This window comes from Anopheles maculipalpis, chromosome 3RL (genome assembly GCF_943734695.1).
Source record: "Anopheles maculipalpis chromosome 3RL, idAnoMacuDA_375_x, whole genome shotgun sequence".
In the NCBI taxonomy this organism is placed as follows: Eukaryota; Metazoa; Arthropoda; class Insecta; order Diptera; family Culicidae; genus Anopheles; species Anopheles maculipalpis.
In genome coordinates this window covers 26,766,151-26,793,656 of record NC_064872.1, presented here as the reverse complement: position 1 = coordinate 26,793,656, position 27,506 = coordinate 26,766,151, and the positions used below count along the sequence as shown (strand labels likewise).

At 43.0% G+C, this 27,506-nt stretch overlaps 3 protein-coding genes across 4 annotated transcripts in view; 1 reads left to right on the top strand and 2 right to left on the bottom strand.

Annotated features, from left to right (window-relative positions):
* The window catches only part of LOC126565049 (protein rolling stone), a 62,864-nt gene extending 53,122 nt beyond the window's left edge, over positions 1-9,742 (bottom strand). The window contains exon 1 of one of the 2 annotated variants that reach the window (XM_050222189.1): positions 9,703-9,742. The gene's annotated coding sequence lies outside the window, so the exon portion shown is untranslated. Of the gene's footprint in view, positions 1-4,206; positions 4,341-9,702 lie in introns of those variants that run through there. The other variant, XM_050222188.1, reaches the window with a different exon arrangement.
* LOC126565670 (thioredoxin-2-like) overlaps positions 1-27,506 on the bottom strand; it is a 286,777-nt gene that overhangs the window by 87,722 nt on the left and 171,549 nt on the right. The window lies entirely within an intron of this gene.
* On the top strand, positions 19,373-26,006 carry LOC126563906 (voltage-dependent calcium channel subunit alpha-2/delta-3). The gene is made up of 14 exons (XM_050220697.1): positions 19,373-19,533; positions 21,541-21,622; positions 21,711-21,917; positions 21,989-22,522; positions 22,589-22,714; positions 22,779-23,132; positions 23,205-23,860; positions 23,932-24,086; positions 24,155-24,657; positions 24,732-24,974; positions 25,041-25,152; positions 25,220-25,433; positions 25,507-25,720; positions 25,792-26,006. Exons 1-14 carry the CDS (start codon positions 19,415-19,417, stop codon positions 25,915-25,917), a joined length of 3,645 nt encoding a protein of 1,214 aa, XP_050076654.1. The 5' UTR covers positions 19,373-19,414; the 3' UTR covers positions 25,918-26,006.

The following is a 27,506-nucleotide window of genomic DNA, read 5'->3' as shown; positions in this document are numbered from 1 at the left end:
CACTGGGAGCATCTTTCATAAATCTTGCAAGGTATTGAAGTACTCGGCTGACTCTAATAAAGGAATCGTGATACAGAGTTGCAGTTTGCAAGTCTATACCGCATACTGGTGTAGTGGCCAGGATCTTCGCGCGGTGATACGGATCGGGTATTGAATGAGGTGCATTTTGTTCCGATATCAAGCAACTCAACAGCTAAGCCAAGAAAGTCAATAATGACAGGCCAAGCCCTGTTCAGATAGTAGAACCGAAGAAGAAGTTCTTCAGGATTCCTATTTTTTTTTTTCCTTTTTCGGAACTCTAACCCAAGACATACTGAATGTCATAAACCAAAAAGCCTGATAAAGAAAACAAATTTATGTGGCGAATATGTTTATAATTGCATCTTCCGAATTAGCTACAACTTATTCGATATTGAACGTTAAGACCTTTTAAGGTCACGCCGGTAATTGAAAAGGCTCACTAGACTTGCCACGTAGTTGGATAATCAGTTCTCACTACGGGGAGACGGTCCGGATATGGGATTCGAACACCGGTCCTGCCGTATTAAGACCAGCGCCGCTGTCGCCCATATCATCGGGCCGCCCCTCTGGATCCGAGATTTCTAAAATACAATTTTCTAAATCTAAACTCTGTATAGAATCGAACAAAACAGCTAATAAATCCATTTGTTTTTGTGTGGCATGTTCGATATCTTGCTTATGTTTGGTATACCTTGTTCGTGAAAGCTTCAAAAAAGGAGCAAGAAAATGGCATAGCATCGACATTGGCATCGCCAAATCATATTTGCCAAAAAATTTCAGTTTGCTAGTCATTTTCAAAGCCTAAGGCTTTGAACAGAAGGCTGGACCGGGGTTCCCAATCCCATCCGAATCGTTCTTCCTTAGTTGAATATCCAACTATGAGGTATCGGTAATTCTAGTAAACCATTTGGTTGCCACTGCGACCTCAGAATGTCGCAAATCAACAAATGTCTAAAACAATTTACAAGAGATACGATACCCTTGAATAAGCAAATTTATTGCAAATTTTTATCAACCCATGGTTCTTTTCAAAATTGTTTAAACGGTCTTAAAATTTCGTCTTCTATCTTTGTAATACACGATTTATAATAATTTTGAATTGTTTTCAGAATACAAACTAATTGGTAAGATTGTTTTTCCCTGCCTTTTTGAAGATATTATAATAGTAGTAAAATATCCAATCCAATTTCATGATAAGACATGTAAGATACACATTTGATAACCGTGTTTAAATGTAAATTACATGTCACAAAACAGTTTGATGCTTAAGCTAAAACGCAAGCAAAATGTTCTATTACAAATGCAATGTGAAATCACCAAATACACATTGCACTGCAAACTCGCTTCACTTAGCTCTTGCTACTGTCGAAGACTTACGGTAATTGTCCACTTTGGAAAATCCGTTTAAATACCACCCGTTCAAAATTCCATCCCGTTACCGTACCAGCGTACCGAGGCGCAGTGGCTGACATCTTGTTTTTCAATTCCTCCTCCACCATTCCCACCCGTCGCCCGTTGCAACAGCCAACCCGGGCAGCCCTTAGTTACAGCTTAGTTTTGCGAAAATTTACCCAGCAAATACACCGTCCGAGATTAAACCGTAAGCCGTAACCGGCCAGGCCTGGACTGCCGGACGGGCCCGAAATAGTTGAAGGTGGTGCACACAACAAGCAATAATATCCTTGGCCGCCACAATGTGCTTACCCCACACACCCTATGCAAATGCACAAAACAGGGGTGGCAAAAAGACCTTATCACGTTACGAAAGCCAAATCAAGTAATTTGTGCCGAACAAGGAAAAGTTGCACCTTGCAAACGCGGGACGCGGACTAGAGGGCGAGCGCAAAAGGCACAGAAACACACCGGAAGGTTTGTTACGGCAAATATTTTCGACTCTCCCACCACCCGTGTTTCGTCCTTGCAAGGAGCTATTGCATTCGATGAGGCTTTGCAAACGATACTGAACAAACAGTGTCCATGCCATGCCAGGACTACGGGCGGTACTGGGAATATGGAGCACTCGGTAGTGCTCGCTGGCAGCAAACTGACCGAAAACTTTCCACCACTTTCAGGCAGCGGCGTGTCTGAGGCGGAAAACTCCGAGGGATGGAGATAGATGAAAAGTTTTCAACACTTGCTCGTGCAACTGCACCCTTGTGTTCTGACGTTTGTGCAATGGTTCCAGGTTTTCTGCAAGGCCGTCCCGAAAGTCGTGTCTTCGCCTGAACAGGAAAGCCAACTTTGTGTAGTTGTGTGTGCGTTTTTTTTTTGTCATTCTTCCCCAAAGCTCCTGGTCCGGGACAAAATTGAGTCGGTTGAGAGGAGAAAAAAAAAACAACGCGGGGTGGGAAAATCCTTCACCGATCGATAAACGACTGGAAATCTGGTGTGTCTCGGACGAAAAACGGCTGCCAATTCGGTTTTCATATTCGGCCACCACCATTGCTCATTATGAGTTTGCCCCGGTTCGGTTTGTCGGCCGTCGCACGAACGAACGACAAGAGCTGGTCGCAACACTGACTAAGATGTCTTGCTTAGGAACGGAAAGCTTGCAGAGCCTTACAGCATCCACACCCAAAGCCTTGCGCCAAGGCCAACGATTTTTGGTATAATTTTTGTTTTCTACATAATTTTCTCATTTTTTTCCACTTAGGGTAACCAGCCCTTCGATGACAGGGCATCGAGAAAAAGGACCTTTTTTTTTTGGTATGGACAAGCTTAAAATGTCACCATCCCAGCAGACCTAAGCAGAGAACTCTCCCTTCGGCTTTCCACTGCTGTCCGACTAGAATTTTGTGGAGAAATTAATATTTTCCTTTTCTTGTGTTTTATTTCTTTTGCTACCACCGGGTAAAATGGTCGTATGTGAGCCTAATAATTCCCTTTGGCTGGTTCTCCGTTTTCTTTTTGTTTTAAAGCTAGAGCGGAAACGTGATGGTAGTGGACGCAACGGTTCGACGGTTCGGTGGTTCGGTTGTTCCCAAAGCTCCCTGATGTCTGATGTCCAACGTAGTTGGGGTTTCTTTTTTTACGATTTGCTTGTTTTTGCCCTTCGGTGTGGAAAAGCCTGCACATAATTTCAACCACCGCACAATGGGCATTTGAGAGGAGTATAGGTTTAAAATATTAAAAGTTTTCATCGATTTATCTGGAGCATTTTGTTCGAAATTAGAAGTTGATGTTAAGAACTGCTGCCCCCTTTTTCCATCGAACATCAAAAGTAAGCAAACTTATGTAACTTTCTAAATTTAGCATCTAATTCAAATGATTGTAGAACGTTTTTCTAAGGATTTTTCGCCGGTGAGTGCAACCACGACTTGCACGGCTTTCATGACCAGTCTCACCTGGTTCAGGTACTATACGTCGAAATTCAAGCAACTGAGGAATGCCTGCACCGTTCATTACTGAAGAATACATAACCTAAATTACTTTGCAAACGCTGTTAATAACTTAGGGAAGCTTAATTTAATGTTCGAATGACTTTGTACGAATATTAGCCATGAATATAAGACCGGTGACCGACACAGTGAGAACTAACTATCCAACTACTTCTAGTAAGCCGGCATAAGCTTTGAGGCAGGTATTATTACAGTTTTGATTTCTAGATGATCCAATTCTTAGCTGTGTTCTCAAGTTGGCTAAAAGTGCTCTTGGATTTTAAACAACAAAACATCCACCGGAGCGGATAAAAGGTGGAAGGATTTGAGCATCCATATTGGGGACATATAGGGACATATACAATCATGACTTTCAGCAGAGTTTACGATGTAGTGGACAAATCTTACCGTGGTTCTATTAACCATTATCTTAACATACCACGCCATTATTCCACATAAATCCAAAGTAATCCACCACGAGCGATAGTTTTATCCCTGCATTTGTTCCTAAAAGCCCGTTGTGCACTGCCATGCTAGTACAAGCCGAAAAAGGATCGCTAAATGTTCACATTGCTTACAGTCAATGTGGCAGAACTGCGGAGAGGATGGTAGAATGGTGAATTCTGCAATAGCTTGCTCTGACAGCGATGTTAGCGTTGGAGGGAATGTTTTTACCACTACTCACAACAACAACGAAAAAAAAAAAAAACGTCAAGATGCCCGCTAGCAAATCGAAGATGATTCTAGCCCTTGCTCATTCGGGGTACGGTTGGGAAATTCACTAACCAGCAATGACATGGAAAATTACCTGCAGCAGGATGGTGGCGGCGGTTCCACATTGTGCGAACACGCACAACTCTCCTCCTGATATTCCAATGTGGCGGCGTTTCGAAGGCTACCGGTGTACAGTCAATTATGATGGCAAAGGTGCCGCGGCACGAGTCACACCACCCGGTATGGGGTAGGTGCTGGTGAGCTACTGGGGGAAACCGCCCCAACCGGAAATGGCGTACCGAGCAGCTTCTTCTCGTAATGGAAGTATGCAGATCCACCTCGATGACGTTAGCGTTTGACGGTTTTTCACAGCCACACAAACATTGCTTGCTGCTACACTGACACCACCATACCACCCCACGGAGGATGGGTCGCTATGGCATAAAGCACAAGTTTGGCGAACGTTAGCAGGAAAACACTTTCGCACTGGCAAACATTCACCTTGACGCACGAAACACAAAACTTTCACACTTCACCAATTCACACGAAGTTACACCCTTTTTTTTGTTGTAGCTGGGCACACACACACACACACACACCATACCAAGCACACGTGAAGGGGGTACCCCAACCCGCCTAGGAGCTTTTACTCCTCCGCGTACGCTGCAGTATGCCTACATTGCACTCACTTCAACTGTACTCGGGAGTTTGCTTCTCGATGCACCCAGTTTTTACCTATGTTGTGAAAACATTTGTTCCAAAACATTACCTTCTGCAAAAGGGCTTTAGTGTGCTCTGGCGACGTTTGACGGGAAAATGGAAAGCTAACACCAGACTTCTAAATGCCCATTCCCATGGTAAAGCGCCAGCAAGGAGAGGAGTTGTGCAAAAAAAAAAGGGACAGGATGGATGCAAACGCAAACACAACCATAAGAATTGATGTAACACAAACAGGCCTAGTATGAAACCGGCAGAAAGGAAATAAAATAAAATACGTATAATAATAACAATACAGCCAACGATAACAAACTCCAGACAAATCAGCAGGCAAACATAAGCACGACAAGTAAAATGGCTGTGGTGTCTTGCCTTCCACCATAACAAACGATGTTTCCGTGTGCAAAAAAGTGTAATGTCAACATAAACCCCAGTGTTGACTTATCATCAGTAACGTTTATTGAATATCCCAAAATATTTTCATACACGCCACGCACACGCGCACACACACAGAGCCACCGGGGATAAATGGAATTTAACACTCGAACAATTTGAAGTGTGCTTGTTTTGAGGGAGAATGTTTCCGGTTGAACACGCTACAATAATATTACGAAAATTAATGACAATGAGATGTGTGCATGAATTTTCCGTTTCGCTTGACGAAATAGCGCCCGAAAGCACGTATGGTTGTGGTTTCTGTGGGTTATGGGTGGGATTACGGGTGAATACCTAAAACCTTTCAGTGCACCGAGTGACATTAAATTCTTATTAAATCAATCATGTAAAGCGTATCAAATGACTGTTTTTGGGAACTAAGTCAAATTTCGTTTATGACCATTTTTAGCACTATTTATTGCTTTAGCGTTTATTCAATCTTTTACAGACCTTTTTTATGGGCAAGTATTATCTATCGTGCTATATGATAATATTTAGATAAGAATAAAAATATTGTTGATACAAAACCTTGGGACAAGAAATTATTCTTAGCTATTGCTTCGTCTCGCACTAAGTTTTTCCCGAAAGAAATATAAATAAAAAGTTGAGTCATTAAAAAAAATCATTTGGAAAAAAAAACTCAACGCCAATCAACGTTGGAATCTTAACCCCATAAGTTATGCAATTGTTATTGTATGATTAGTAATTGACACGTTATAAGAAACTTTTTATAACATTATAATATTAGTACTACCTTTTTTATAAATCAAACTATATGAAAACTGATGCAGAGTGTCCTCAAAAACTCATCCACAACAGACGATTAAAAATTTCACACTTAAAGGCGTTCCTTGAGTTCGGCAACTGGCTGAAATTTTTTAAGTTCTTTCGGCCGGATTCATAATCTTTTGCTTTAACATAGATGGGCCATTTTCACCGATGATTCGTTATCCTACTATGTACCTTTTAGAGTGTGGCTTAAAAAGCCATTACAAGACAGGCATAACCTAGTCGTTACAAGAAAATGGAGTTCGCCATACTTTGTGGCGTCGTATCGAACATTGTTTGTTTTGATCGATAAAAAGAAAACCGTGGAAAGGTTTAACTGTTGAAATCAGTGTCTACAATATAATTGGATTTAAAGCTTTTTTACGTAACGATTCTTTATTTAATAGTTAAGCTGATAGAAATCTTGCACACTTCCTGTGGGAAGATTGGCATTGCTATGCCTAAAAGTATGCAATCAATATTTTAGGGATAATGAGCTGTAAAAAGAAGCCTTTCTTACCCGTTGTAGTATGATTTTCTTTTATTCAAGTTTAATTAGTTAAACTCTTGTGGGACCAACATCGTTTCTGGTGGTTTTCGAAAACTCGCTGCGCAAATAAGGATTTTAAATTTGCATATTTTGAAACGTGCAAACACCGGACAAAAATCAAAGTAGAGCGAGTAAACGCCACACTTTCGTCAGTATGGATAAAATTTACTTTCAAAAGGCAACCACAAGCATTCTACCAATCTTAAGACGTTAGAAGTAGGGGAAGAGCTTATATTTTTTTATTTCAAATAAAATTTTATATTCAGGCAATGCAGATGTCTTAAAAAGGAGCATAACATCGTGAATCGATTGAATCGAACTTAACGAAAATCCACTGCGCTCTACAGTTTTCATTTTCGTTATCAAATTTTTCGAACCTTTCCTTCTGCCTCCCTGAAAATGGAACTAAAAAATGGTTGTAACTTTGCATTTTGATTTACATTTCAAATCTCATTCAAATCAACAACCGTATACTCGGTATACCTAACTATTTCCAAACTTTATTTTGTAGCAAGCGTACGAATCAGAAAACCTCCCTTTGAAAACTCTAAAGAAACAAAAAAGAAACTACCATTCAAAACACAGTCAAACTGCTGAATTGATTCCAGGCAAAACTACACGAACCAGATTCCTTACAGCTACGTCTCACTAGAAAAAAAAAAACTCGCCGTAATAGCATTTTGCTATTGGCAACGGTAATGCAATTACGATGCGATCCATCACCAAAACCTACACCATTCATGAACTTTTCGGACCCAACAGTCCCGTCGCGACACACCGGTTCAGCTTTTGGGATCGAAAAACTAGTGCCACCTACCCACCAGGGAATACGCCCAAGCTTTGACGCTCACCCTCCAAACCATCGGGCACAGCCATGGGGCGCGGATCTCCCTACCGACCCTAATTAAGGAAACCACACAAAAGTCAATTCAGCGAGCATAATACGACGCCCCCGCCTGTCGCCCCGGGTGGGAGGGAGGTGTTCAGGTTTTTTGGCACAGTTTCGGGGAAATTGGCATCACCACCAACTGCCGAGCGTTGTTGGGCGTTAGAGCCCATACCCGGGTGTGGGTGAAACACCGGTTTTGTCGCGCGGGGTTCATAAGGAAGCCTTAAATTTCCGATAAAAGGTTTATGCTGACATTTTTATGGGCTATCATCGGTAAGCACACCACCGTCAATGGGGGAGAGTGAAGGATGGTTACCATCGTATGGTTTCCGGGTTGAAAACGGGCTCCACAATCTCCACCTGGCACGTCCTTACCTCGCCGCGAGCCACGCATTTTAAGTTCCGGCAGAGAATTCAATTTTCAATTTATGGCCAAAGCTGATTCTCGCGATCGGTTTTTGCTTTCGCATTTTCCATTGTCAGCCTCTGGTGTGGGCTGGTGCACATCCACCTCCCACTTGACTTGTGCAAGCTTTAAACGCATCCGTGCAACGATAAAGACACGCTAAAATGCATTCGCTGTGCCGCTGTGGTGTACAGGAAAGCTGCACTTAGCGCAAAGTTTACGTTTGCTGTGTTATCATTTTTCTCCTGCTTTTGGGGCGAGGATACAACCCTGTGAGGGAGACACTCGTTTTCTCTCTGAAGTGTCCTTTTTGATGAAGAGCCTCCCGAGGCTCTCTGCATGCTAAGGGTTGCAGCACTTTGAAGCGTTTCTTTACCATTGTTCCCTCGAGTGGGACAGCCCGGTAGCGAAGATGAGCTGCTGTTATTTCTCCGCTTCCGAGACTGCACACACACACACACACAGCACTTTTTGCAAAGTAAGTACTTCACATTAAAAATAAATGCTGAGCAACTGGAAGCAAATTGTGTCCCGATGTGTTCTTCTAAACGAGCAACTACTTTAAGCGCAGCTTAAATCAATTTCCATCCTTAAATCCTTTTTATTCCCAGAATTGGAAATTCCAACACATATGAACCCTTTTTTTTTTTATTGCCAAAATATAATCGCACCTAAAGCGAGCTCTCTATTGTTTATTTACTGCCAAGTGATCTGTGTTTGACAAACGGACTAATATTTCCATTATCCGGTGGTGTCCTTCGTTAGAACAAAAAAACACCAAGCAATTGATATGCGATCTAACGTCCGCTATTAAGTTTTATTGCAATCCGTTCAGTATTTAAGTAGACCCCCCGCCAAGTTGCCGAGTTGTACCGATCGAGCACGGGCGAAAAACAGCGATTTATATCCACCCGGCGTATCATCGCATAATCGTGTATCCCTTTTCGGTCCATTTGGTCCGCGCTTAGCAGGGGAGAGAGCTTCTACCGGGTCGCCACAGAACCTGGCTGCCAAAGAATTCGAAAGGATCGCCACGAACGAATCTAACGCACCCGAAAATTGGTACAGTTATTGACCGTGCGGATTTTGGACATTTTTCACACACACATTTCACACACTCACACACACGGATGCAATTGCAGCGAGAGAATGAGTGCGATGCATTTCATCAGGACAAGAGCTAAAAACTGCACGTCGTCGTCGCCACAGCTGTTCCCGAAGAATGCAATCGGTTTTTTTTTTCTCCGTCCCTTTTTTTTTATGCGCTCGAAATTCTCACATTTTACTTCTGTGCAAAATTGTGCACACCGTACGTCATCTGCAGCTTGTGCCAGCAGGCTGCCAGCACCATAACGCTACATCCGCTTCCAACAGGGATGGGTGACGAAAATCCGCAAATTGGCTACCACCACACCACCAGTAAAGGCAGATCAACATATTGCGAAAATTTAATCCCTACCCGCGGAAGGTGTGTTCGGCAGGGGGGAAGCGACAAGACGAAACAACAATACATGAACTGATCCGCTAAAAATGGGTTCAACGAGAGCGAGCGAATGAGCCGAACGAGGGCAGAATACCGAAAAAAGGGGAAAAACGAAACAAGTAACAAATTAAAAGTAGGCAAAAAAAGGAGGCAAAAGTAATCAATCAAAGTGAAAAATAGGTTAAACTTGAGAGAGAGAAAAAGCACTCAAGAGAAAATGAAAATAAATGTATAGGTAGAATTCTCAAAACTTTAATTAAAGCAGTGTGTTGAAAGGCGAATAACTAGCAATTGGCTAAATAACATAAAACAGGCAATAAAAACTAAATAATGAATACGTACCTGATGCTAACTAAAACGAAACTATGGTTCGGTGTGGTGTTTCAAGCGAAATCTAGAAGAAATAAAAAAAACAAGAAAAAAAGAAGAAAATAAATAGAAACGAGAAATAAAGCACACAGAAAAACGAAAACGAAACACGAGCAGGAAAAAAAATCGCAATAACACAAGCGCTACCGTTCGAAAAGCGAAAGATGCAAAGAAAACTCAGCAAGTTGGCGTTTCGCAATTTCGTGGGAAAACTTCACCACTCTCACCCACCCCATCTGTATGGAGCGCCCGGTCAGTCTCCCTTAATGTTAATTCGTGGCACATCAATCCGTGGTGTGTTCTCTCCACCGTTCTCTCCACCGAAGCCCGATTCGTTTCGGCTGTCGAAACGAAATGCGTCAAAGCATAGTCAGGCCCGGCCAGGTGCACGAACTGTGTGCGATGCACCGCAAGTCGAGAGCCTCCGACAACAGCTGGCTGACATGCTGTTCCGCAGGTTCGACACGGTTGGCTGATGCTGAATCACCGCAGTAGGAAAGGTTTGAGCTTTCCAGTCAGCTCTTCAATTCGTTCTCCTGCCACGGCTGGGCGGCGTAAATACTTGGAAAACATTAGAATGCGCGAGAGAGTTTTCGTTCGAAGTGCAATCCCATTAGAAAGATCATGTGGGGGTTGAAGGATGAAGAGTGAGGGGGATGGAGAAAGTAAGAGTGAAGGGAAAAAAATGGCCAGAAATTCCAAGAGCTCCCATAGAAGAAAACCTCCCTTACCGCCCGTCCAAAGGTAGGGCAAAGTAATCGGAAACTGCAAGAATCTCGGAGGGTTATGTTCGAAATATCGACCAAGCGCTTCGACGAGATATGCTCTCGCACAGCTAGGTAGGGTAGTTGCGGATCATCATCAGTCATCGGCAAGGGTGGCATAAATCATACCCCCGGATACAGTGCACGAGAGGCATCCAAAAACGCGATATGCCGGATGTAGTATGCCGGAAACAGTGCTGCAGACAGGAGGGAAGAATTTTACTACCCCCACTATGACTAGGCATGTGTGTATGTGCGCACACAGTATGCAGGATGCAGAGTTCACTGCAATGAGGGAGTGTATTAATCTATAGATGATTCTGATTTATCTTTCCCAAGAACTAGTCGTTAGCTGGAGCTACCGGACATGAAAGGTTTTTTGAAAGTGCGATTTTGGGAGAGTTTTACTTTCTATAAATTATAAAATAACAAACTGATCGCATATATTTAAATGCAATATTGATAAAGTACTGTCAAACTTAAACCGCAGATGACACACGGCAGGACCGGGCTTTAAATCCCATTCGAACTATTTCCCTTCAGTAAGTTCTGACTATCCAACTACATGATATCAGCAAGTCCAATAAGCCAATCGATGGCCAGCGTGATCTAGTAAGTCATATTAAGCCAAGAAAGCAAAGCAACCACAGATAAAAGCTGATAAAAGTGAGATAAATTAAAATGAACAGTATAAAATTAATCTCCTACACGAGATAGCATCAAACTACCGATTAATTAAAGGATAATTAAAGAATGCTAATTATGGCACTGCAATAGGGGGAAAGACACAGAGCTTGAGCTGGACATGGAAACAATACAAAAACCTGGTCTACTTAAACGATTTAACAGACCATTATGGATCGATTACATTGACAATGGGTCACCCAAACCGGAAGAAGACAAAAAAAAACGCCTTGGAACCTCACCAGAAGCATAAAAAAGGCACTTTGAATTTTAAATGCTGAAGGACGAGCTAATCCTAGCATAATCGGTGTGCTTAAGAATAATTTTCCTTCTTCTTTGCTGTATTTCATTTTTCTTTTTCATTCTTTCTACTCACATACTACACTTTTTCCACATTCAATATACTCTCTCTTTCTCTCTCTCTCCTCTTGAATGTTCTTGTAAACCATTTCCTGCCGGAAATGGTACGGTTCGATTTATCACGATTTTTACTCCCGGTTTTTTTCTCCCCCCGGGTTCTATCCGAAACCGCCGATTGCACAATCGGGAAACGGGCTGGTTTATATTGCATCGATTAAAGTTTTTACCACCGTGATAGACTCGACGCGGCCTGTGAAACCGTTCCACTGACGTAGAACTCAATTAAAGCCAATTAATTCAACTACACTAATTATGGGGGGGAAGGAGGCGGAAAAGGGTTATACCAGCAGTAGAAAGAGGTGAAAGGGAGGTAAAGGTGGTTTGTCCGTGTGCACAATACTGCACATGGTTTCGCCCGGTGTATTTGTATGGGGGGGGTGGGGGTGAGAAAAAAAACGGAAAAATGTATAAAAAATAAATAAATAAACGCTAATCGTGCAAGAAAACAAACAAAGCTGGGATGAAGCAGATTTTACACGTGTCGATGTAATAGCGCAAGCGGACATATTGCTCAACCGATATAAATGGATTCGAAAAACTCGTTATGGTTGTCAAATCCGTACGATAAGTATTTTGTAATATTTTACACGTTTTTTATTATTTTTTTTTTTTTGGTTTGCTTGGTGGTGTAGACCAACCATACACCACACAACACACAACAACACAACGACTCTCTCGTGCGGCCTTTGACAGCTAATTGATTAATTCGAACATAATCGTAGTAGGCGCACACCGACACATAACAGGCGTGTAGTACACGAGTCTGGAATGTTTCTTTTTTTCCCTTAACCGCGTCGGTCACTTTGATGCGTGGTGGGTCCTTTTGATCTTTAAAAAAACGTTGGCTCTTGTGATGACTGCTCTTGGTTCAGAACATCACTATCACGCACATCACCCGACAGAGATTTAATTCAATTGGGGACGGTTATTGTTATTGAATTATGCCACACACTGGTCGGAGGATGGCCTCTTAAACTCTTGAATTTACCGCCGTGACACGAAATGTATTGCCTGGAAGGTGAGGTGACCCGGTGTGCACGGGAACGATGGGAAAATCACACTTTCCAAATCGTACGACACGGCAAAATCACCTGATATGCGGCACCACCCCGTATAGAGCGCGGTGGTAGTATTACTTCCTTCAAAAGGATCCCTCTTTCACTTGCACAACTACACTGCGAGCACAAACACAACCACGCATACCGGCATTATTATCCTTGTCGTTGTACGTCCCGAACCGAACGTCCCGGGACAATTGTGGTGGTGTTAGTATAAAAAAAAACCACTAGGGAAAGTTAGCTGTGCAGCTGTCAAATGCAGCTGGGATTTTCCTACCCCCAGCCAATAAATACACACCTGATTACAGAGGGACCTCACACACAATCACTCCACCCGTGCGTTGGATCCACAAGGATCGATTCCTTCCGAACCGTTGACAAATGGTGGGTTTGTGAGGATTTTTTCCCCCCGCTTCACTGAGGCCCACACTGCTCAACCAACACAGCACACGCAAACACACGCGAAACACACAATCGTGCAGATGTGGATGCAGAACACTGCTAGGGCACACTACCTCTACTGCTCGAGCCACGCGGCCAAGAACCCTACACAAAACACGCCCGGAAAGGCTATCCGTGCAGACGCAGTGCTAGCAATATTCTGGGGCGGCGTGGTCTTTTCCGCAATCGAAGGAACCGCAGCATTAGCACCGGGACATAACAACGACTCTCGCTCACTCTCTCTCTCTCTCGATCTCGGTTCGGCTGGTTTTTTTCGGAGCTGCAAATATTGCATTCTCTTGGACTCTCGATTTCTCGACCCAACGCACCTACTCTCGCTGCTCTATTGTTTTCCTTACAGAAGCCGCACGCATTTACTCTTTTTGGCCTGATGATGATGTTCTCTTCGCTTCCGTCCTACTTTGGCGAGTTGCTGGTGCATCGTTTCTAACGTACAGTTCATCCCTCGTGTGAACATACACCCGCGCACACACTACCTGAGCCCGTTATAAGCTTTCTTTTTGATGCTTCACATGGGCTTCACAGCCTATAGCAGGGGTGTGAAACAATAGGGATAAGAATAATATTCTTTTTCTGCGATAAGTTTTACATCCTGATTTATAATACAACATAAGACATGTCAATAGAAAAGCAGGTCAAGATGAAGAAGAAGAAGAAGACGCATGATCCTAATTCAGTATTAATCAGATTAGATAAGATTTGAAACACTCCTTCCTAAGCTCCTTCCCGAATTCAGATGTATTAACAATATGTTGAGCTTACTCCGAAGTTCTGATCAAAGTTATAAAAAAATTAAGACCGAACTAAAAACCGAGTTAAGCTTCGTCAGTAGCGGATTTGGTCTGGGGTGGCAACGGCTATTAGTGGCAGATCATTTTAGAATTCGATGCCAACCTGGTCGATCAAAATTGGACCAATAACCATGGCTATAAAACCAAGCCAGGAAAAAAGGCTTTCATCTGATACAACATTTTGCCGTCATACGTAATAATAAATAAAAAATAAATCTATTTTTCGTGTAGAACTGCCAGGCTAGTGATAAAAAAAACCTGATAAAGCAACTACAATAGTCCTGCACAATGCCTATACAATAAGGCAATAGAGTGTGCCTTGTTGCGTCTGGAGTGTGAACTCCTGGAGGTATGCAATGTGAATTACAATTCGGCGATCAATCAGAAGACTTTTAAGTATCACTTGTGTTTGATATTCTATCGAAAACTTCTCTAAACTTGATTATAAAACTACGTAGAGTACCTAAATGCTTCCAAAGATCAGAGGGGTCTTAATTTTACATAAATTGAAGCGAATAGATGCGTCCTTCTTTTGAGAACTTTTCTGAAAATAAATTAAAATAATTATATGACTATATTTAAGCAGTACGACCTGGGCGTTCAACTCGCATACAAAAATATAACTTAATTTAGTACAGATATTCCATAGCCCTTTAATGTTCTAAAGCTCAAAACAAAACCCCCTCTGAACCAACAAATACTACTCCGAAAGTTTGACATCACTGCAAGTTAACCAGTCGAAACCGGAGGAAGGTAATTACACCATCTCACACCGCTTGGATCTAACTTTCGGGTTCGCTGGATCGAACATACAACGCTAGTCCGCTAGGCAGAGCGGTACGAGCGTAATTGAGACCCATTCCGGAGACCACTTGACCGCATGGAACTAGAGCTAGCGAGCTACCGGGGTCGGAAATCCATCACAAACAGACACGCGTATAGGCACCTCGCTTTTCCCCTTTCGCTGTTCGCAACGTGTATTTCGCAACTATTCGCTCGTGATCGATCGTTTATCGATCTTCGAGACATGAGGGGGGTTAACAAACGCTCGCGATATGCTGTGGACCCGATAAACGAGATGGTGTGATACCGCGACATTGAAAAGGTCACTATGCGTTCTGTTTTAAGATGGTTTAGTGATTTGGAAAGCAATCGCAACTATCTTATTTAGCATGAAAGCTCTATCAAATTATACCATAAGAGTGTTTTTTTTGTGGCCAAGGATTTATGTTATTGTGTCTATAGCATGCCTCCCTTGAGCCGCTGCAGTACGAAAGACGCCCTCGGAAACATGCTTCCATTATCTCAGCCAACCCAGTCTGCAATGAGCACTCTCGGTTAAATAACACTGGGCCAACGCCGGAGCAGCATCCGGTTTTGGAGATGCTGCTCGGATGTTGCTCACTACTTCTGTAGGCTCGCCTTGTTCGGGGAGGAAACCTCAAAAATGTCTCCCCGCAACGAGCGGTTTTTTCTTAGAGCCGATAAACCTGCCTGCCCGCATGCTCTGGGTTTGTGGGCAAGTTCTCTGCAAGGCGATTGCTCTTATGCCCGGTTCGGTCGTTTGCCATTTGAATCCGCAACGGCTTATGGGACTCTCAGCAGAATGGATGCAGGCTCCAGTTCCGGTGTTTCGAGAGATGAGAGATGCAGGAAAAAAAAGCAAAAATCAAAACACACCCGATGGGATCTCTCTTTTGCATCATGCTAGTAAAGAACACGCACAAATAAATAAAACGACGAAGTTTTTGGGGCCTTTCAGTAATGAAAAGACCGAAAGAACGATGTGATGAAATTTTTGGAGCTTTTGATTACCTGCCTTGGGCAAGAAATGGTATTGCGATCAATAAATTTGACGTTGAAATCTGATTTTAAAAATTTTTTTGGACCATGTTGTGAATGGTGAATTTTAATATGATATCGTAAAACCTTATCAAAGAATATTTTAAGTAATTTTATAAGCAGCATGGCATTAAATTCGCCATTACAGCTAACACGACAATTCCTCCATCAACGTTCCTCAGAAATAGAGAAACATTCAACCATTATCTGCGGATGTTTGGAGTACACAAACAGCAAAAGCAAGTATCTCACCAGCCCAGACCAAAAATCCTCGACCAGCTGACAGTCAGGACCTTCAGCTTTGGCAAGCCCACAATGAGTCACATGGTTTCTGTTTTGACAACTAATTTGTGAAGGTCACACACACAGTGACGAACAGCTCGGATTCTGTCGCGTGGCCCAATCCGGAGCAGCCGGAGACAAACCGTCGACAGCCGGGTCGTCTCCCCAACGCATGGCAGTGCTGGATGCTGGCTGGTGAGCAAAAATTTCTCACCAACCAACCTACTCTATGTCGCTCAATTTTCTCTCCACACACAACGACTGCTCGTTCTATTATTTCCCCCTCGAATTGCCTATTGGTTTTTTTTTTTGCAAATTTGTACAGCAGACCTTTACGGTTAATAGATTTTATCGGCTTTATGGATAAGATGCGTGCAAGGTTGAAGAAACCCACCAACGATGCAAACTGCAAACTCATACACCCCAGATGACCTCCGAGGAGAAAGGTTCCGTTCACCCCATCCTGCAAAGGAGGCGTCTCGGGTGTGTAATCAATTCAAGGCGCCGTTTTCGGCAAAAGTTTGATGATTTTTATTGTAATTTTAAATTTATGGCACCTCATCAATTGGGCCAAACTCAATTTTCTTTCGGTGACATACTTGCGGACTACGGCTAGGTTTCAGCGTAACCAGCCTATTGCCAATGCGAAAATAGTGAATAGGTCAATGAGTCAGTCGTGGCTCTGTGGATCGGTAGGAGGGAATGTGTGATAATTTGTAGCTCCTACCGCTCTAAATTAGTACCGGTGGAAAGTGTTAACCAGTCTTGACAGAGTTATGGGAACTGATAAATGGCAAGTGCAACAAATTTGTAGAAAATGGTTAAAGCAATTGTCCTGCGCCTAATTTCCCATCAGTGGTTAAATAATGCTTATGAGTCTTTGGCACACAGTGGAATCATTCATTCTTTTCCTAGTATAGATCTAATTTTTGATCAGATGTATTTATAAACATTACTTGAGTTGGATACATGAAAGGTTATTTGACAGAAACTTCAAGGTCTCCAATGACAATAAAATTCTTAATAGAATTTGACATGTATGGGTAACTTTATCGTGGAAATTAGTATACAATATAGTATACAGGGGCGGTCTGGTGGTGTAGGCGACAGCGGCGCCGATCTTCAAACGGCCTGAAGGAGGACTGACTATCCAACTACGTGGTATTGGAGAGTCTTGTAAGCCATTAGATGGAAGGCGTGACCTAGAAAATTGTTAAGCCAAGAAGAAGAAGAAGAAGAATTCAAATCTAGGAAAATACCCAGTAAGTTCCTCACTCGTTTGGCTTTATGACATTGGTTTCAATTGCTTATCTAATGGAATAGATATAGAAATCAAACTATAAGGTATACATCTTCACGGACATTTTAATTTTCTTATGACTTTTCCTGGCTTTAGCAATAGTTCGCCAGAAATTCTTGGAACCATATTTAGTTTTTTTGGGTTGTTGCTTTGGGTGGTAGCAAAATAATTAGTGACATGTGTGGGACTCTCTCTCCAATAGAGCATTCTTTGGTCGTAGTCTTAAAGGCCTACCTGCCTTGATTTTTTTTTTAAAACTATACTATCAACAAAGCTCAGGATGGGTCGTCCCTCTTGACCAATAAAGGAAGGAATCTCCCTCTGTTGATTTTCTGCTGGCCAGGTTGGAATCCATCCATCGTAAACTTATCCGGTTAGCATTACGTTTCTTAAAGGCGAAAGTGAACTACGTCTAATGCTTCGCGCTGCTAGATCTCGAGTAGCTGATTCAGTGTAATTGAAACACCCAGAGGCAGTTCGTTGCGAAACTGCTGGAAAATCGCCGAGGCTACTATCTGGCCCTAGCTTATACGTCCCACCAAGATCGCTGCCTTCTAGATCGATGCTCGACTCGGAGAATCGTCGTACTCGATTTGGCGCCTCTGACCCTTTTTTCTTCTTCTTCAATAATCGACCTCGTAGGTCATGCCGGCCATCAAAAATGACTTACTAGATTTGCCGATACCACGTAGTTCGATAGTCAGTCCTCACTAAGCGGGGACGACCTGGATGGGATTTGAACCCCGGCCCTGCCGTTCGAAGACCGATACCGCTGTCACCTGTACCCCCTTTTTATGTAAAGTTATTTGTTACCGTCACCATCCAGACAAATCGCGCACCGCGTTTTTAAACTGTATTCGCGATGTGCGATCAACTTTTTGTTAATTTGTTTCGTCCGCTTTAAAATACATGTATTGTACATTTGTTTTTGTGACCCCCTTTGGTACTGAGTTATCAGTGTTTCAGTCCATACAGCAAATGCTGCAGAAATTGACCGTGGTTGTTATGTTCTCTTACAAATACATATTTTCTCTTTCTTTTTGCATAGCGACCCATTGGCCCATGTCGACCATAAAATGACTGTCTAAAAATTATTATACAGAGTGAACAGATTGAGAGTTCTTCTTCATTTTTCAGAGTTTCTATGCCTGAATTATTGGAAGCCCTGGCAAAAAAAATGAGCCTTTTGCCTTTGTTACTAATGTCTTTTTACGGTAAAGTATGTCTCATGTTACCTCGCCAAGAGCCATTACGGTTGAAAAACTTACTCAAATATCTTAGAAATGGTTGAAAGTCTTCATGATTCTACACGCTTAACTTGTAAGTAGATTTCCTTCTAACTGACAATTTAAAAGGTAAAAAACTTGTAATATTAAATATTTTATTTAAGCAAACAATTACCATCTTTTGTATTGCACGAAGCTGTCGAATAGAAATTATAATAAGAATCCATTTTTGTGACAGAAAAAAAAAACCGCAACAAACTGACACTTTGAACCGGGAAATCGCTCCAATTGCCATGCGCCACACATCCAAACAAACTACCTTTCACCGTGAGCTGCATCCCAAATTTGACAGTTACACCATCCTCGGGGAGGTGGAAAATTCTTCGTTAACTTTTCCTTAGCCCCAAAACAGCACGTAGAATGAATCACAGTCCTCAAGAGAACGTGCTCGTGTACGGGCAGGCGTGAGTGTGTCACTCACCCGTCCTCGATTTGTGGTGTCGAATTTTGGTTGTGAAAATACGCATTTTCTTTTCGCTGTAGCGTATGGTGCGTGCCAGGTGTGGTGTGTACCATAACCGTCCAGTGCGCTCAGTTTCCGAGCTGACCATCAGCACGGATCCGTCACGGTGCCGTTCGTTATGAGGTGCAGCAGCAGCACCAGCTAGCTAGCACTATTTTTGCTTTGCCTAGTGCGCTTCGGTAGAGCTAGATTTGGGTGGCGTGAGTGCGTGCGTGTGTATGTGGGGTGCTGTGGTAAAAAGTGTTGTGGAAAATCGTAGCACTAGCAGCATTAGCTCCAGGTCAGCAGTGTTAGCAAGCTGAGAGTGAAGGGAAAATTTTGGCGTTCGCAAGGATGAGACTTCCCATCTTAGCTGGCACGTCCAGCAGGAAGTTTCTGCTCGGCAGCATCGTTTTCCTTTTATGGATAAAATTACCCAACGAACCAGTCAACGCTTCAGCTGCGACCGAAATGTAAGTAGTTGTACTGGAAGCAAGCGAAAATAGTCGCCTCTTATCGTTTGGAAGTCGGTTTCGGTGGAAAATTCACAATTTTCCACCCAACTTTGACAGCACCATCGCTTATCCCACCCCCCATAGAAGATTGTGGTTTTTCCGTGTTGACAGCTCGCTTGGGATGAAAATATTCCCTCGCTGTCACAATGAAAACGAAGCAGCCTGTGGATTCTCGTCTACCAAGCAGGAAGCAGACGGGAGCGCACGAGCATTGAGGATGTAGTTGTGTTGGAAAAACTTAACGAAAGCCGACCGACATGGATGCTATTTTCAGCTTCACCTCCCCCAGCTCTCTCTCACACACTCGGGCGCATCTCACTCGCTCTTCCGATACCAGTCTACTCGTTCTTTCGCAATGTTTTGGCCATTTCGGCAAGCACGTGTTCTCGGTTTGTTTTGTGTTTTTCGTGTACGCGCGGAAAAGTTGTGCGTCTCACAGCGAGAAAACGCGTGGCGTGGGCTGCTTCACTTATGTGTACAGCCGGTAAAAAGGCGAAGGCCACCCGGTTGTTTGTCAACAGTTACCCTATCCCTGCCGGATATGCCGGTTCAGCGGTTTCTATCCTAACGATGCTCCTTCTCGCAAACACGTGCTACCGACCGAGCGTGCGCACCCCATTATTGTTGGGGGAGGAATCTTTTTTTTATGACATTTTAATTATGTTGACACTGGAATGGATGTAATTCGAATGCAGATGATTAGCATCGCTATTGTTTGCGTTGTGTCACCCGTTGGGAAATAAAATAAAGCATTTATGAAAACAACACGAGCGAAAAATTTATTTAAAATATACTTTAGACGATAAATTATGTGTTTTTTACAATATCTTTAGTGAAAACTTAACTAAAAATTTCCATTAAATTTCGAATGGAGCCAACTAGTAGCAGCTCAGGTAGAAGATATACATTATATAATAGACTACAATAAGGACTTTTATCATAGATGTGATCCTTGTGATCCAAAATTGAGTTAGAGAAACTATTTTCAAAATTTCGGATGAATTTTAAAGGTTCTACCATGCTGTCAACTATCTCCTCAAGTGAGGAAATTGTAGACCTTGTTAATCACCGCCCACCTCAGTCCACGAATCTTTAAACTTTTTTTTTTTTTTATTTGATGAAAGGAGGATCAGCTCATAGCCACAGCACGACAGTAAAAATGTGTGAGATACCGCTCAGAAGAAAAACATTGAACCGAGGTGCTTCATCGTTCCGTAATATGGCCCCAGAAATCAAGTCTTATAAGTACATTCGCCCAAATTGATGATTCAATATTATCCTGTACAAGACTTTTTCTGTTATACATCTTACCTTTTTGGTACGACATCTTCAGTTGAATATCTAAATTGCAGGCAGCCAACCCTAATAGATTTCTTAAGAATTGTTCATTAGACCAAAAGAATTATTTCCACAGAAGACCCAACCATTGATTGGCTTAACGAGGCAACAGCTGACCAAGGCTTGAGAAGTTGGTCAGGAAACGCTGTAAATTATCTACCTCCAAATAAATTGCGTTGTTTGAATACGCCAGCCTTTCCTGCAGTGCCCAGTATCTACTATAACCTCACCCTGGAAGTAGTTTGATTTTATTCACGGTAGTCTTCCACAGAATGTTTTTTTCAATGCTTATTGCGCATTCAATTATATCGTTAAAAATATAACATATCATTTACCAATATTATTATTTTCATACAGTTCAAAGTGAAACCCTCTCGGTCACATTGGTTGCTACCATTATGCAATATACAACAATTGGACAACAAATCAAAATACCTTTCCGCTTCTGTCCTAAGCTCGCTTGTTCTCCATTTGCATCCCCATCATCATTTATCATAATCGAAACCTGACCTATTCACATACGTTGCCGGTACCCCTATAACATTGTCCGGTACAACTCGCCCATTGATTACTTGTTCTATGTTTCTCGTTATCTCGTTTCATCTGATGTGCTTCCTCTTCAATCAGCATGGAAAAATGGGCCGATAACTTCGGTGAAGAGCTGTGGGAAATGGCACAAACGATGACAAAGGCGATGGAGATTACGGCGGTAAGAGAAGGAAGGCTCCACTGTTTCACACGGTCCAACATGTTCTTTACGAAGTGTGTCGGGGGTATGTCTATGGTTTTAATTTTAGAAATACAAAGCCTACAATGCCCGCGTGGAGCGCAAGAACGGTACGACGTTGATACAATCGATCGTAGAAAACGTTGGCCGTATGTTTATCCGCAAGATGGACGCCATCAAGTGTATTATCAATCTGGCGGAGGAGCTGTCCGAGCAGTTCGAGTACAATGAAACGCTAGCGGACAACTTTTCCTACTTTTCCAGCAAATACTCCAATGTAAGTTGTTGCTAGAGACTGTTAGTTTTGTAGAATTAATAAGAATTGGCTTAAATTGCTGAAAATCGCAGATTGATGGACGACCCGAACCGGAAATCCCGGAAACGTTGCTAGAGAACGCCTGGATGTACCGGAACATGTCACTCAATCCGGACACTCACTTCTTCAACATTTCGGTCAATACTTCGTACAGCTCGGTACACGTGCCACAGAACGTGTACGACCGTTATCCCTGGGTGCTGGAGGCACTGCAATGGTCCGAATCGTTGGACGACGTGTTTGTGCAGAACTACAACTCCGATCCGGCCCTCTCATGGCAGTACTTTGGTTCGTACACGGGAATGCTACGCCACTATCCGGCTCTCGAGTGGAATCGGGAGCATGTGGACACGTTCGATTGCCGCAAACGTTCGTGGTACATTGAAACGGCCACTTGCTCGAAAGACATCGTTATACTGCTGGATAATTCCGGCTCGATGACGGGCTATCGGAACTATATCGCCCAGCTGACGGTTAAAAGTATACTGGACACGTTTTCGAACAATGATTTTATAAACATTTACAAATACTCGAATGATGTGGAACCATTAGTACCTTGCTTTAAGGTAAGTTGGGAGAGTTTTAGTACAACATTTTGGACTAGTTACGATCGATCTGTTTTGCTCCTCTAGGATATGTTAGTACAAGCGACTCCGGAAAATATGCGTTTCTTTAACGAATACGTACGAGAGCTTCTTCCGGAAGGATACGCGAATGTTAAGAAGGCTTTTGTGGCTGCCTTTGAGCTTCTCCAGAAGGTAAAATATACTTTAAACTATGAAAAAGGGTTTAGTGAACCAAACTGGAGCTCTTTCTTTGCAGTACCGTGAGATACGTCGATGTAACGAATCCGTCAGTGGATGCAATCAAGCGATCATGCTCATTACCGACGGTGTTCCAAGCAACATCACGGAAGTATTCGAGGCATACAATTGGTTCGAGAATGGCACCAAAATCCCAGTGCGTGTGTTCACCTATCTGTTGGGTCGCGAAGTCACCAAAGTGCGTGAAATTCAGTGGATGGCGTGCCTTAACCGAGGCTACTACTCACACATCCAATCGTTGGATGAAGTACAAGAGGAAGTATTGAAGTACGTCACCGTGATCGCAACTCCGCTAGTGCTACAAGGTGTGGAACATCCGCCAACATGGACGCATGCCTTCACCGACACCGCAGTAAGTGTGGTTTGGCGGGAAACTCCAGACAGCCCTTGATAGCTAAACACTCTTCGATTTCTTTGTCCACAGGAAAACCTACTCACGGAAGCGGACGATGACGAGCCACCGAGACTGATGATAGCTGTCGGTGCGCCCGCATTCGATCGAAAGGCGAATCATTACAATGAAACACGAACCGCTCGTTTGCTGGGAGTGGCCGGAACAGATATTCCGGTGGAAGATCTCGATGAGCTGACGCTACCGTACAAGCTTGGCGTTAATGGTTACTCGTTCATCGTCAGCAACAATGGTTACGTGCTGATGCATCCAGATCTGAGACCTGTTTCGAATGGACGACTTAAGGAAAACTACAACAGTATCGATCTGACTGAAATTGAGCAGATCTATGATGAGAATATTACGCGCCAGGTTGAGGACATGACAGGCCGCGAGATGAGTCCGTTTATATTGGATTTGCGTCAACATTTGGTAGATTCGCGGTTTGGTAAAATGTTGAAGTTACCGGTGCGATTCCATTACGACAAGATGCGACGAGTATCGCTCGAGTATCAGGACTACTACTATGCACCGCTAGAGAACACTCCGTTCTCGCTGGGTTTGGTGTTGCCGCATGACTACGGTAGCACGTGGATTAAGGTGGGCGACGAGATTAAACGCAACCAGCATATGGGTTTGAATATTTCCGATTTCTTTATGGGTGATAACTGGAAGGTGCATCCAGATTGGTAGGTAGACGCAACCATATGAAGGTGGTGAAGGAGATGGACAAAAAGAATAAGATTTATTTGTTTCGTAGGGTGTACTGCAAGTACCATTATCTGGAAGGACACGAATTTAAAACACCCGAGGATGAGCTGCGCCATTTTCTGAACCGATTGTACGAACCAACGTGGAAGTGGTCCCAACAGTATGAACCCGAAGATCCCGACGAGAAGGCAGATAACGATGGTCGTATGTAACTTTATATCGAACTATGACATCCACTACCCATTACTCTAATCAAACTAATCCTCTTATAGCCAACTGTGGACGCAAAACGTTGGATGACGATGCGTACTACTGTAACAAGGAGCTGGTAGAGCTGCTAATCTTCGACGCGAAGGTCACCAACAACAGTTACCGCAACTGGGAGTTTGAGACTGAGAATGAACGCAAGATTATCGAGATGTATAATGCCACGTTGCGGTTTGTCGCTACGATGAGTGGACTAACCCGCTGGCAGTTCATCTTCGGTGAGGTTGAGGTGGACACCGACAGTGAGTTTGGTGATTATCACAAGAAAGCAATTGATGAAACGTGGTACCGTAGTGCGATCTTGCAGCACAAGATCGATCCGAAGAGTTTCGTGTACTCGGTACCGCACGAATCGGACCCACCGGAAGATGGTGAGCTGAAGGTGACGGCAACGATGGCCATTTTTCCGCGGGATGGTGGACTGGAGGCGCCTGGGTGTGTGACCGGGTTTCAGTTTACGCATTCGCTTATGTACGATCGATTTATGGAGATTACGTCCAAGAAAACGGTGAGGGGGAGGTGGACGTGTTCTGATGTTGGATTCCGTGTCATTAATGTCTCGGTGGTCTTCTTCAATTTTAGTGTGATGACTGTATCGAAACGTGTGCATCGGATGCCCGGGATTGCTACGTGATCGATCACAATGGGTATGTGGTGCTATCGGAAACGTCCAACCATACAGGGCGATTCTTTGGAGAAATCGAAGGTGCGATCATGCAATCTATGGTAGATAAGGAAATCTTCAACATGATCACCGTGTTCGATCTACAGGGCTTGTGCGAGTATGAGCGTGTAGTAGAAAATGATGCCATCGCGTTACTTCACGTGAGTAAACCCGACTACGTACGAGCATCTTTCATGCTTAAGAAACCTATCTGTTTTCTCTTGCAGCCTTGGCGAGTCCTGATGCTTGGCCTAAAGTGGTTTGTTGCGGAAGTTGCTATGATGCTTTCCCGGTTCGATTTTTGGGTGCACGGCATCCCAAGTCCCGACTACTTTGGACGTAAGTGTCCTCGAATTTCGTCCTCTAAATGGTTGAAAAAGAAAATGTTTCTTCCCACTGTCTTTAGATGAGTACGATGACTACGATGATACGCGCCCATCCAAACCGAAAAAGATACACGTCGACGAGGAAGAGGAGTACTTTAATCGACCCAAAGAAATTAAGAAAGAGATCGTATACGAACCGTGTGATAAAAAGTCTAACCTGTACGTGATGCAGCAGGAGAAATTTATCAAGGGTGATGGCTTTTTCTACGAACCACCACCACCACCGATGGAGGAGTGAGTTGATCTAGAAATGTCCAGAGTATTTGTTTCGGACTTGGGAGATTAACGCATCTGTACCTTGTTCTAGAGTTCTTTACCCGCCGTACTTTGCTAAACGTATTCCACGCTCCAACTTGCTGATGATCATCGTCGAGAACGGGTACAAGGTGGATCGAGTAGTGTTGTCCGCCGAACCCGAGGTGATCTACCATAACGAATCGGAAGCGTTACCCTGTGTAAAGACCAAACTAAACTTCCTTCCCCGCCGACGCTTGGAGGAGTGCTACACCGAACATCCGGATGTGAGTATAGTCGGGTTGCTTCGAAACGTTCCTGTACAAAGCTCTGATTTACTGCTCTCTCCATTTCACAGGAAGAACTTGTTGCCCAATGTGGCAGTGGATCCCGCCTAACAATGCAACTGACTGTAGTGATAACGACTATTGTATCACTGTTGTTATATCGATGTGCCCAAAATGCTAATCCAATTTTAATGTAGACTCGATAGTAGAAATATTAGGAACCGATTTTGTACCGCAAGTGCGAGCGTATAGGAGACCGCGACGTCCCTTTTTCTAGTCTAGAGACTTTCCCCTTTCCCCTGGTACCACCCGAAAACTTTAAAGACGGCTACGAGTGTCCTGCACCTCGCGTGATGTTTGTGATTTTTCTGTTCACGATACACAAAGTTAAAATGAAAAGCTCTAGAATCTCTCGACACAGACAAACTTCGAAGATAGGGTTGGGAAAAAAATACCGAAAAAGCTGTTGTCCTTACTTACACGCACACGATAGCAAAAGCACAGTCGCGCGCGGTTGAAGACACTTTTTATATAAGAAAACAATCGAAGTTACTAAGTATGGAAAAGAAGGAAGCAGCAACACACACATACACACGTTAACTTGTGAGACTTACGATGTAACCAACTGGCACAATGGACGTAGTCTATAGATTCGACCACTCACTTCCAAAGACTTATCTGGGCGAAACTGGGCGAAATCGCACGAGGCCTCTTGCCACACTTTCTTATTGTACAACCAATTTTACACTGTAACGACACTCACTCACACCGTAACGCCATCCACCTTTCTGCCATCCATCCAAGCGAATAGAATATGGAAAAGATTTATATGCAAAAAACCGAGTGAATCTATAGAAAATTGTGTTTTGAGAGTCACTCTAGAAAACTTTCAAGGGTGGTAGATTGTAGCCAGTAAAGCTATCTTTTATCAAGCAAGGGAAATGTTAACGTTACGTTAGTCGCTTCACTAAGAAGGAAGCTTTGATGCCACTGGCACTGTCATTTGTGTTCTGTTTAGTTTGTATCTGACTGTGCACGTCACACAATCACTTTAAACCTCTAGTCAATAAATCGTACAATCGTGGAATCCTTTCAAAAAACACTTTCTGTGTTCTCTCCCTACTATGCCAAAGGTTCGGTAAAAGTTTATGTTGGTATCCGGAACACAGCAATACACTCCAGACAGGATAGAAACAATCAGTTGCAACTGCAAAGGACAAATCTTTTATACAAACTATAACAAAAAGTTAAAACATCTAACAACCACCTGGTAATACTGGATTAAGCAATAGAAAAAAACATCAGAGGAGATCAGACCGAACAGCTAATTTGAGTTAATTAATAGTTAATCAGACCGAATAGTTAATTTGAATAGTAAAAAGGGGTGTCTTTTTTCGAGGGATGGGTTAGTGTGGTGTACAACCTTCAAGTCACTTCAATGTTTTAGAAGGTTTACTAGCACTATAGAAGGCACAATCAGTTGACTTAACTTAATTTCACGCGTAGATCCTAAGTGACGAGAAATTTTTTTTAACAATACCCTTCTTTTTCTACCTTACATTTACTTTGCTGGCGGAAAAAAGGTTACAAGACATAGTAGATAGTTGAGTGAAAAAAACCCAAATACTAGTGAAACAATAATACTCCGATGTACACGTAATTGAAAAGGAGCGATCCGAAACATTTGGTACTGGTATTGTTCGGTGTAGTAAAATTTAGACCCAACACGTACGATCGTACTCTAATATGCCTAACCGTTAACGGAGTAATGAAACAGGAAGGGAGG

Excerpts from the sequence above, each read along its gene's own strand:
- LOC126563906 (XM_050220697.1), top strand. The coding sequence starts at position 19,415 with ATGAGACTTCCCATCTTAGCTGGCACGTCCAGCAGGAAGTTTCTGCTC. Across the intron at positions 21,918-21,988 it reads TTTCCAGCAAATACTCCAAT|ATTGATGGACGACCCGAACC; the intron begins GTAAGTTGTTGC and ends TGAAAATCGCAG. Across the intron at positions 24,658-24,731 it reads AGATTACGTCCAAGAAAACG|TGTGATGACTGTATCGAAAC; the intron begins GTGAGGGGGAGG and ends CTTCAATTTTAG.